At 37.5% G+C, this 12420-nt stretch overlaps 1 protein-coding gene across 1 annotated transcript in view; it reads left to right on the plus strand.

The window, feature by feature from the left end:
* Positions 1 to 9459, plus strand: part of MKRN2 (makorin ring finger protein 2) — a 15392-nt gene extending 5933 nt beyond the window's left edge. The window contains exons 5-8 of the mRNA XM_034438122.3: positions 1976 to 2190; positions 3726 to 3836; positions 8222 to 8366; positions 8940 to 9459. Of these exons, the coding sequence (XP_034294013.1) occupies positions 1976 to 2190; positions 3726 to 3836; positions 8222 to 8366; positions 8940 to 9083 (615 nt within the window). The 3' untranslated portion in view covers positions 9084 to 9459. The remainder of the gene's footprint in view (positions 1 to 1975; positions 2191 to 3725; positions 3837 to 8221; positions 8367 to 8939) is intronic.
* Positions 9460 to 12420: the final 2961 nt, after the last annotated feature.

Consider the following 12420-nt stretch of genomic DNA (forward strand, 5'->3'; position numbering starts at 1 on the left):
GATCAATGGTAGTCAACCTGGTCCCTACCGCCCTCTAGTGGGCGTTCCAGCTTCCATGGTGGGCGGTAGGGGTTTTGTCTCTACTTTATAAATCACCATTACTGTGGAACCGGTGGGCAGTTAGAAAATTTTACTACTAACAGAGATACAAAAGTGGGCGGTAGGTATAAAAAGGTTACTACCCCTGTTTTAGATCAATTAATGTTCTCTAGTAACATGCAGATTCCTTAATCCAAGGGCATATGGCTCATAGAATCAAACAAAGATGACCCTCATTATTTTTGCTTAAAAAACTAGACATAGTTTTGCTTCCAAAACTAGACATAAGATGTTGGTGAAACACACTATACTTTACACATGCCCCAAAACCTATTTCTTCCTATTTGCACATGCATAAAATATACAGAATGTATCCCAAAAGTCCTCCTCCAAACATAGCCATATGCCTAAATCCTTTAATAGGGATAAGAAGATCTGAGCTATATTTACTAACCGCAGATAAGCAGAACTGTGGTTAATTGACCTATAGATTATAGAAGCCACCTGTACAAAATATGGTTAAATTTTTTTTCTCTAATTTGACTTAAGTGAACTTAGAAAACCATGGTGAACTGTAATTAGTTTAAACAGATATTTTTGACTGATTCCGCAATAACATGAAAGTAGGAGACGAAGAATTGCTTAGTTTAGCATTCTATTCTGAATATAACTCATTTACGAATGAAGACAAATATACATGTCCCAGACAAGGTTGCAGGGTCCAATCCGGGTCAGTCACTGGCATAATCATTTACCTGTGTGTGGCGGTTCTCTTGTGCTGCTAAAATCCCTGTTTGAAAAATAAACATACAGGTAATCCTTGACTTATGACCTTTTGCTTAGCAATTGTTCTAAGTTACAACAAGCCTTCCCAGACTACATATGACAGTTCTGGTCTCCCCCAGTCACATGGTTGCATTTTGGCTCTCAGCAGCTGGCCCACATTTACAGCTGTTTGCAGTGCCTCACAGTTACATGATTGCAATTTATGACTTCTTTGCTGGAAACCAGTGTTTGGTTTCTAGCAGAAAAAAACATTTGTTCCAGACACTTAATTCACTTAATGTCCACAGCATTTGCTTAATGGCTGCAATGATTAAGGACCAATGTGAAAAAGGTCGTAAAATCAGGCACGGTCAGGTGATGATCCACTTAATGTCCAGCATGATAAACAACCATAATTCTGGGCCCAATTGTCAAAAGTCAAGGGCTATCTGTAATTAAATTTTTGCAAGTTTTTTCTTTCCCTTTATCAGTTTTTCAATCAGCCTATTTCCCTTTTAATTTCTCATTTCAGGCACTCTGTTAACCAATATTACATTAAAGTTAACACCTACAAATGTTAAAAGTTATTCATTCCTGTTCAGCTTATGACTTATTGTGGCAAACTTTGTTTATCTGTTGTATTGGCTGCATGTTGTGGAGGTTTCCTATACACACTGACCTGGTTCATTTGTCATGCTGTGATTTGTGGCTCATTGTGTAAAAAGTTGTGCTCATTTATTTAGCTTTATAAAAGGTACAATTCTGTTATCCCATAATTCTGTTCAGTTCCCTTTAAAATCCAGGTTGTTGTCCTGTATGTGTATCATAGTTTTTTCTGTCTGATACCTCAGATGCCAGTGTTATTTATAGCAGCGGATTATGTCCCATTTTTCAGTAAGAACAAAATGACTGGTAGTTTTTAATAAAGTTATTTGGTATTATGTAATCCAACTTTATTAGCAGTGGTTCTTGCCAATAAAATTGAAATGCTAAAACTTAAAGTCTTCAGTGGTATGCAGAGACAGACCTTTCTCAGTTGTAGTCCTACTTATTTCAGAGTAAGCTGCTTTGATTTTAATGAACTTGTTGTGTTTTACTGTAAGCATACTATTTTATCAATCTAGAGTAACCACTCCTTTCCTCTATCTCTGCCTTCTCTTCCCCTATCTAGATGTGCATGGCTAGTTTTGAACATGACATGGAGAACGCTTTTGCCTTCCAGGCAAGCCAGGACAAGGTGTGCAGTATCTGCATGGAAGTGGTTTATGACAAGCCATCCGCATCCGAAAGAAGATTTGGCATCCTTTCAAACTGCAATCACACCTACTGCTTGTCCTGTATCCGTCAGTGGAGGGGGGTCAAGCAGTTTGAGAATCCCATCATCAAGTAAGTTCCCATAGCCTGCTCTTCCAAAACTTTATTATGTTTCCTTTTAAACTGTTCAGTCCTTATAGCTTAAATAAATGATAGAGTAGCTAATAGTTGACAAGGATATTCACAAAGACACGTAAATTGGACAAAATATGATGGTGGATTTCTCAGTTGCAGATTATCTTGATTAATTTTAAACTGCTTTGAAATAGATTACAATATTTTTCGGAGTATAAGACGCACCTTTTTCCCCAAAAAAAGAGTGTGGAAATCTGGGTGCGTCTTATACTCTGAATGTAGCCTCGCCCAACCTCACAAACGGAGATTTCAGAGGCTGAAAGAAGCCTCTGAAAGAAGCTTCAGAAAAAAAGCCTCTGAAAGGCTTTTATCTAAAATAATATGGCAAGCAACAAAAGAAGAATCAGTAAAACTATGCTAACAAATCTGGGGAATGACACAATAACCAACAGATCAGAAGAGGTTAATCTATATACCAATACAAAGAAAGGAGATTGAACAGGGTACAGATAGTCCTTCAGAATAAAAGCCTCTGAAAGAAGCTTCAGAAAAAAAGCCTCTGAAAGAAACTTCAGAAAAAAAAGCCTCCAAACAGAGCTTTAGAAAAAAAGCCCCCCCCCGCCGCCCCCCAGCTCTGTTTTAGAGGCTTTCAGAGGCAGAAAAAAAAGTAAGGCACAGAGCTCACAACCAATGAACCTGTTGCTAAAATTCACCTCTGGGAACAGCTGATTGGGGGTATCCCGGGGAGGCCGATCTACCCACCAGTCAGCTTTTTTCTTATTTTCCTCCCCAAAAACTAAGGTACATCTTATACTCCGGTGCGTCTTATACTCTGAAAAATGCGGTAATTTCAAACTGCTTTAGAGTGGGCTTTGGGACTTTGATTTCTGATTATTGTCTTCGTTTGGACATCAGTTTACAGACTAAGGTTTGGTGCTGGCTGATTTCTGCATCATTATTAATGCTATTAAGCACAATGTTTTTCTGTTGCTGTTTGCCATAATTATATTCATTTTTTTCAGACAAATTTTAGATGTTCTTCAAAGTTCTAATCTGTCTTTATTTTATTTCAATATTTATATGAAACTGATAGGAGTTCTCCAGCAGATTTTGAGCTGGATGGTGCTAGTTATTTCTTAAGTTCAAGTCCTGCCACTTTTTTTTAAAAAAAAATCAAAGACCAACAAAGGGGTAAATATTGAATTTTCAGAAATGAATTGGCGCTCTTCAAATGCTGTGAAGCTTACTTTTATTATAAAAAGTTAATTTGCAGGAATGAAAACTTAGATCTGAAAATACAAATAGGATGGACTTTTCTTAATAAAGATAATGCTTACGTTTAATAAAATTACATGGTAGATGCCTTCAAAATCATGATAAATGGAAGGGTAATTTTATTCAGAGAACCTTTGGTGTGTGGTTTGTTTTGTTTTTTTGTTTTTTTGTTTTTGTTGCTTTTTGTTCTGTTTTTGAGTTAGGTAAAATAGCTTCTTCAACAACCAGTATACCACCTTTTCTTTTTACTACTCGAGGTCCTGTCCAGAATGCCGTGTGGTATCTGAGTTTGTCATTCCCAGTGTGTACTGGGTAGAAGATCAGACAAAAAAGAATGAACTAATTGAAGCATTTAAGCAAGGGGTTGGGTAAGTATTTGTATAAACATTTAAGACCATTTGTAAGACATTTTTGTTCTGTGCTGTGCCGCTTAAAACTGTGGCTGAATGAATGGATGGTAAACAAGGTCTTCCTGTAAAGAGGAGTAAGAGAATTCTGTATGACCATTTATTTTCAACTGAAGCAGAGTTGTATGTTGCAAAATAGGACCAGCTTCAGTCAATCATTTCAAACAGCATGTACATCTCTAATCACTATGGGTAATGCATGCTACACACACTTCTTTTCTATGAAATCAGCCACCACACCAGAGTCTAAAAGAGTAGGCAGTTGTATTTCTGAGGGGTCCTTGGTGCTTTCGGAGCTTGGTAGTTTTCCTTCAGACATTTCATTACCCAAACTAGGTAACATCATCAGTCCTAGTAAGGAGTGGGTTTGCTCTTAGTTGTTGTTGTTTTTTTTTTGTTTTATTATTATTATTATTATTATAATAAGGAGTGGTCTTGGAGGTTATTTGGTTGGGCTGTTTACTGTTAGCTTATTTGGCATTTCCTTGATTGGAAATGATACCCAATCCTCATTTCAGCCCTGAGCTACAAATGGTACCCAACCAAAGAATCCCCAATACCACTCCCACCAACACTGACTGGACAGGACATGCCACTAGAATATAAATGGAGAGCAAACCACATTCCTTACTATCACTGATGATGTTATCTAGTTTGGTTATGAAATATCTGTAAGAAAACAACCAAGCTCAGAGAGCACCAAGGACCCCTCCCCATTTCAGCCCTGTAAAAGAAATATGCTCCTTGATTGTATTTCTGTGCTTTGAAGAATAACAGGGATAATAAAATGCACTTGCCTATTGTTGCTTATCTGAGCCATTTTTAATTGCCTGGGGCCTCCTTGTTGAGCTCTTGGGAGAAGACACTGGAATTTCCTAAAGAAGAGGCTATGGAGTGATTTGGGAGGTGACTCATAGTTTCACTGGTTTGGTGCTTTCCAACCAACTCACAGGAAGAAAGTTTGGCAAGACAAGCCATCACTAGATGTCCTAGAGCTATTCTCTCATATGCCCCATTTTACTAATTATCCTTCAGTTTATGAGACTCAAAGTCTTTCTGAAACTGTTGAATTAGGAAAGATCATTGGGTGCACATCTCCAGCATGAAACTAAAAATTAGCTGTATACTACCACAAACTCGCAATTTCCTTGTTTTACTAATCTGTCATCAAAAGCATCTCTAAATCTTTGCATGAAATTATTATTTGAAAATGTATCATTGCTCACAATGAGTAGGACTGTCCATCTTGGCTGACACTTCTTTCAGCAGACCAAGAACAAAGGGGACTTTGATCTGACCTGTAGAAAATCCTGTTAGTTAGCCTGCCATGAACAAATCACATGAGGGTTGAAAGTTGGGGATCTTGAGTTTCTTCAAATTTCTCTGGTAGACTTCCAGAAGAACAGAACAGCATTGGCTTTCTGCTAAGATAAGCCTTAACTTTACTGCCGGGCTAACTGTATCACAGTGTTTTATGGATGTATTATCTATGTATCTTGCTACCGTTGCTACCGCCTCAACCACGTGTTTTACAGACAGCTGGGTGCCTCAAGGGCTGTTACCATATTCTAGACTGGAAGGCGAGATCCAGTGCCTCTCAGACAGTAGTGAGGCTTACAAGATTGTTGTTAACTTTTTGAAGTCAAGAAATAAGCATCAGAGGTTCTAGGAATACTTTTTATTGTTAGAAGGGGAAGTAAGAGAATCTTGAAAGTCTGCCACAGTTCCTCCCTGTCCCATTTTATATCAAACAAATTCAAGGCAGGGATTAGGTCCTTTCTCAGGACTTTCCTTGTCCCTTAATGATTCACTATCCCCTTTTTTCCTTCCAAAGCCCAAATCTGTATTCTTTTGCATATATGAAAGACTGTGTTTTCAAATCATATTCTTTTGCTAGAACATCTTTCATTGATGAAATGAACATCTTTCATTGATTTATTGAAGTTATCAAATATATTGTACAAGTAGCAAATTCAGAATGAAAATGTGAATAGGTTTAAGAAACATATTTTGATCAGTGTTTTTCTTGTGGGTCAAGTCGAGGGATGAAACATTTCACCACACTGGTTTTATTTGAAAATAAATTTATTTGTATAGGACTTCCTGCCTGAGCAGGGGTTGGACTAGAAGACCTCCAAGGTCCCTTCCATCTCTGTTATTCTATTTTATTTTATTCTATTCTGTTCTGTTCTATTCTACTCTATTCTAATTCTATTCTTTCAACTAGTATTTAGATAAATGTACGTTATGTTCAACAAAATGACACATTTGTAATTCTGTGACCTTCACTGCTTGTCTCTAAAAAGTTTTGTGCGTGACTCTAAAAAAGCTGAACTTTTGTTGTTTACATTATGTTGCTCTCTGTTTATGGAGCATTTTGCTTATCAGTAACATCAGGAGCTGTGCTGTTAATAAATCTAGAGCTGAAATCTGAAGCTGTTGATCAGAACACACAGATTAGATTTATATTACATAATTTATATTATGGTTTCAGTTTGAAGTCTATAATATATACATTTCCATAGAAATTAAAACTGATTGTTCGATTATTTACCCATGATGGTTTCCAAATAACCTGTGGAATAAATCTCTATGTGCACCAAGGTAAAAAGACCCTGTGAGTTTATATTTTGCAAAGATGTAACTGGAAAAGATTCAGTGGTTTGGTTAAAAGTCTACCCTAAGTGGGAATATAATTTCTTTCACTTCTGTTATTTTCTTTGCCAAATGAGAAGTTTAACATTTTTGCCTTTGACTTACTTGTCAGATTTCTCATGCTACATATAATTTATTCTGCTGAGTATCAATCATTAGTTCTGTGTTGGAATATGAGTCCTTGGCATCAGATTAATCGGAAATACAGTTAACATTTTTCATGTGCTATAAATAGCAATAGCACTTAGATTTATACACCACTTCACAGTGCTTTACAGCGCTCTCTAAGCTGTTTACAGAGTCTCAGCTTATTGCCCCCAACAATCCGGGCCGTCATTTTATCGACCTCGGAAGGTTGGAAGGCTGAGTCAACTTTGAGCCTGGTGAGATTCGAACTGCCAAATTGCGAGCAGTTGGCAGAAGTAGCCTGCAGTACTGCATTCTAACCACTGCCCCACCACAGCTCTTTGAGAAATATTTGAGAATGAAATTCTAGGTGACTGGTAAATATTGTTCTTATCTTCAAAAATGGGGGAAGAGAAGAATCAGGCAGGCAGGCATTTGGCATTTATACTTGGGAAGATTCTGGAGTAGATAATCTGTGGTGGTGGTGTCTGTGTGTATAACAGTATTGACTCCTGCAATGGCATGGACAAGGCCCATGCAATTTTCTTGGCAGCATTTTCAGAAGTGGTTCACCATTATCTGCTTCCTAAAGCTGAGAGAGCCCAAGATCACCCAGTTGGCTTAATGCCTAAGTCAGGATTAGAACTCACACTGTCCTGTGAGTTTCTTGCCTAATGTCCACACTAGACTATCTCTTAATATGCCCCAAAACAATGAGGGTTAGTAGTTAATACGGATTTGTTAATAACTTGTCTTATCTATCTATTCTCATTATTTTTGGTCTGCTTCCTTAGCAGAACATAGGAATGCTCTAGAGTTAATATATCTTGATTTCAGCAAAGAGTTTGACAAAGTAACCCATTACATTTTGACTAAGAGGGTAATCATACAAGGTGTGAGTAGCAATGACAGTAAATGCTGGCTTGGAAATCATATTCAAGAAGTACTGGTGTGAGGAATCAAGGAAAGTGCCACAAATGATTCTAGTGGCTTTTCCACATCTTTATTAACTCCATGGTTGACTTAAGTGGATAGAATGCCTGTCATACTTCAGATTACATAAAATTTAGTAGGGTAATTAATATTACTCAATACATATTCAAAATTATCTTTATAACTTGGAGAAACGGGCTGAAAATAATAGAATAAAATGACTAGAGAAAGAACAAGAAAGTACAAAGATCTGAGTATGTTTCATTTTGACAGTGGCAGTCAGGAAGAAGCGGTTTTGTAATATTGTACATTTACAGATTGTTCAGCACGGGTTATTGCCAATATTATCTGAGTGAGAAAAGGAAAGGCGTTGGTGTTTATTCTAGCATATAAATACAGCCAAATGTTTTAAATATTGAATTGCTTTCCTTTATACTTTTGTCATCACAATTCACATTTCAAAATCATCCCAAAAAATATGCATCAGGCTTGCTTTTAGGATTGATCTCTCTGTAAATTGGCTTTATTTTTCTTTTTAGAGCCACTAAGCTCCTTGAGTTTTTAATAATACATTGAGCTGTCAGTCTCCACATGAGTAACCCTGATACGCATTCTTCACCCTCTTAATCTAGGAGAAAGGCCTGCAAGTATTTTGAACAAGGAAAGGGGACTTGCCCATTTGGAGGGAAATGTTTGTATCTCCATGCTTACCCAGATGGAAGACGAGCTGAGCCAGAGAAGCCACGAAAGCAGCTCAGCTCTGAGGGGACAGTCCGGGTAAGAAGATACATAACTCTCTCTATATCCTGTCTCAGCTTCCCAAAACTGCTGGGATCACTAATCATCTCCTTTCATTTGAGACAACACATGCTATTTTGAAAACACCTGAATAGTTGGTTTAGCAGAAACACTTTATCTGTGTTATATAATAAATGTAACACAGACAAAATAAACCTAGTCCCTACTTTGACAATCCACTTGTTTGTTTCCAATTTAGAACCCAATTAACCTCAATAATTTTAAAATTGCAGCTTGCACTTGCAATTGTGACAGTGGTGTCATCACTCTTGGCAAGCTACCCTGCTGGTTTCTCACAAGCAAAGTCAATGGGGAAGCTGGCAGGGAAGGTTGCAAGTCACTCTGGTGCCAGTCGCCCCCCCCCCCCACACACACACACACTTCCCTGCACCCTCCTTCCTCAGCCTCCTTGTGCTTGCACAAATCCACAGTGAGGTGTTGGGATGCTGCCCTGGATGTTAAAAAAAAAAAGCTGTAGTTATAAATCCAAACAGTGCCTTAAATATATTAATAAGAGATACGTGTGAGTAACTAATATGCCTTCTGTTTTAGTTCCTCAACTCTGTTCGTCTGTGGGATTTTATCGAAGACCGAGAAAACAGGACGCTGCCAGTTACCAATGATGATGTCTCTGAGATTGGAGAGCTTTTTATGCATCTTTCTGGCACAGATGCCGAATCTGCTGCTCCTCCCTAGACTACCACAAGATCTCTCCCGTGTCCATATTCCATTTTGATCCTTCTGTTTCTTCAGTAACTTTGTACCACAATGTTAGAATTATTGTGCCATGGAGACTGAGGTCCTGGTGAAATTCTAGTATGAGTGTCACTGTAGAGCAAAAGTGTTGAAACATCATAAAATGAGTGCTTGGAATAAAAGTGATAGATGTAATCATGAAGAGAAGAACTTTTCTATTAGAAGGGAAAGAGCAGCAATGTGTTTTTAGTTTAAATGAATATTTACTCCCATTTTATTGAAAAAATCTTGCTATTCTAAGATTTGAGGTAGATCCAAGTAATTGGAGGTTGTCTTTTAATATTATAATATCTTAATAAAAGAACGGAAAAATACATCTAATTATCCATGTCAAATATATCAATGTGGTTTAAAATTATCAGACTCTGTTTTCAGGGTTGTTAGCAAAAAAAACGCCACGCTATCTTCTAATACTGCACGTGGCCAATTTTTTTAAAAAAGTGATTTAAAAAAAAAATGGCCATGAGCATTGTTAATGTATTTTATAAGCAGCATGGTTACTTAAACATTTGCCGCACTAGCTATGCTACAGTTCTCCTGACTTAAGCTGTACCCATTTTTCCATTTTAATGCAACTATAACTAACCACATTTAAGATTATTTGTAGGAATGAGATATCTAAGAATGAAAGTACAGTCAAAATAATCCATGTTAGTTATATGATTTTCTTGGAAGCAATAACCAAGATTCTACTTACACATATAAGTAGAGAATTCCTTTGTTAGTTAGTTCCAAGTAGGGATGGATTTTCAGAAATAATTGTTTTAGTTCCAATATGCCTGTTCAAATATTGAAGTAAAATCTGTTAAATCCATATATGGGTAATTTTTCCCCTTCCATGTAATTGTGTCCGATTCTTGGAGACTGAACAAGTTCCTGCAGGTTTCTTGGTAAGGGTTTTCAGAAGTGGTTTGCCATTGCCTCCTTCCTAGGGCTGAGAGAAAGTGACTGCCCAAGGTCACTCAGCTGGTTTTATGCCTAAGGCAGGACCAGAATGGACAAGTTCCTGCTTTCCAGCCTGATGCTTTAACCACTACACCAAACTGGCCATAATAGGCATTGCTAAAATACTGGCACTCTGTGACGTAATATAATTTAACTTTTTAAAAAGTAGCACTGTCTGAACATTGCCTGAAAAGTGGGACCATGCTGCATTTCAAACTTGGAGGCAAAATGATGCTTCAGAGCAGCATGTTTGCTCATGGAGCCCCTTTCTACAGCTCTTTAAAGCAATTGTGTCTTTTTCTAGATGCTGTGCATGTTTGCCTTGAGATCTAAAGTATTGCAAAACTCTCCAGTTCGGTTATTTTAAGATGTTCTCTTCTCCTAGTCCCATTAGTAGGAGCAATTAATAGCAGTATTCAGCCTTCAAAAACAGCCTTCACTGATACCAATTTTTTATATATATATGAGGATAGCAGGTAATGGAAAATCATGACTCAGGTCAATCTAACTAGTGGGTGAAAGTGGTAGAAGTTCAATGGAATAGAAACTATTTGACCTGCATATACTAATTTACACACAAAGAACTTTCTGGGTTTTGAATCTGCTTTTTGCAGTCCCTGTCGGAATGAAGGAGCCATTTGGTAACTCTCCCATCCTGCTTGATATTAACTGAACTTTAATATATCTTTAAAAACAATGCCCATATTCCTAGTAACTGCAGGAAACTTGTAGTTTACTTGGCAAGCATTATAAGAGTCTATTTGCTATTCTTTTCTGGAAAAAAAATCCCTCACTTTTAACATACAACCCTAGAATTCTCAGGTAGTCTCCCATCAAAGTATTCATCATGGTTGACTCAGCTTAAATTTTGAGATTGTCCAAAGTTACTGAGACAACTATTAACCTTTTAGGCCATTATTATCTATTACTGACAACAGTGATTCAATACCTCATCATGTTATAAAGTAAGGGTGTCAAACTGGCGGGACGAATGTGTCACGCGCAGGCCACGCCCACCCCAGCTCCACAAATGGGGAAAAAGTCACAAAACGTCATGTGATGGCAGCAAGTTTGACACCTTGTTATAAAGCACTATCATAAGTGCTGCTGAAATCACATTCTAAATCCTCACAAATGAGATTGTGTAGATAGTGGGAAAGTATGTGAAGAAATAATCATATAGGCTTCTTTGTGGTGTAAGTACTATAAAGAAGCAGAGTATCCTGTCTGGCTTGTTTGTCCAATATAGGAGCAGGTATTGTATACTATCAGGAGTATATTTGGAGTTTTACAAGTGTATTATGAGTTCATTCTTGCAGTCAATGGCTGTGTGTTTATATTTACAAGAATTTATAAATGCCCAAAGATGTGAATGTATACCATGTGGTCAGCACCTGCTCTAGTAGACCTTTTAAAAATGCATTTAATTCAATCAGCTGGTTTGGCACTTAGGTATCAGGTGAGAAAAAACAAGTATAGGCATAGTTTATTCTCCAACAGCATAGTTCCAAAATAGCATCATTTTCTGTACCTAAACCAGATATTCAGTCTCATACAAAAGTGCTTGGTGGCATCTTTGATAATTAGCCACATGTTAAAACTCAGTATCTAAAATTAGCTACTCGTAGGGGTCTAGAGGTTGTAGACAAATATCCAAGCAGACTGAATAATTAACTTGCTTCTTTGTCAATGGTTAGTAGTGTCACTTTCTGACCCATCCTAAGCTTGACACTTATTTGAAGACTGTATCTGTTATTGCTGTAAATTTATTAGAGTATTTATTAAATATTGTTCCAGGTTTGTGGTCCTTCAAATGCTACTGAGCATGTGCAGCTTTTTTACTACAGATTAAGAATTTGAAATGTTATTGAAGAATTGCAAAAAGAATGCAAAAAATACAGCCCAGGGATGATATGCGATTTGCCAGCGTACCTTTTGCAGAATAAGCAGAACCAATGACTTCAGCCTCATTTTTGTTTTGGCAAAATTTGTAAAAAGCATTCTTTAAACCTCATGAGGACTTAAGGTAGGGGTGTCAAACTCGCGGCACACGGGCCAGATGCCTCACGTGCTGGTCACGCCCACCCCCGGTTTAGCGAAGGGGAAAGTTGTGAGATGTCACGTGACATGACATCATGAGTTTGACACCCGTGTCTTAAGGCACCTGTTTGAAATCACCAAACCTAAAAAACCTGAGCCAAAGGTTATTTATACCTGTATAGTGTATCATTCTTCAGAATATCTACAAGATAGATAATTTTGATTATATAGCTAGCCAAAGTTACTGTCAACACGCAATTTAATGAGGGCATTGGTCGGAATCCTGACAGTT

This window comes from Pantherophis guttatus, chromosome 2 (genome assembly GCF_059756535.1).
Source record: "Pantherophis guttatus breed Tessera chromosome 2, ASM5975653v1, whole genome shotgun sequence".
Classification (NCBI taxonomy): domain Eukaryota; kingdom Metazoa; phylum Chordata; class Lepidosauria; order Squamata; family Colubridae; genus Pantherophis; species Pantherophis guttatus.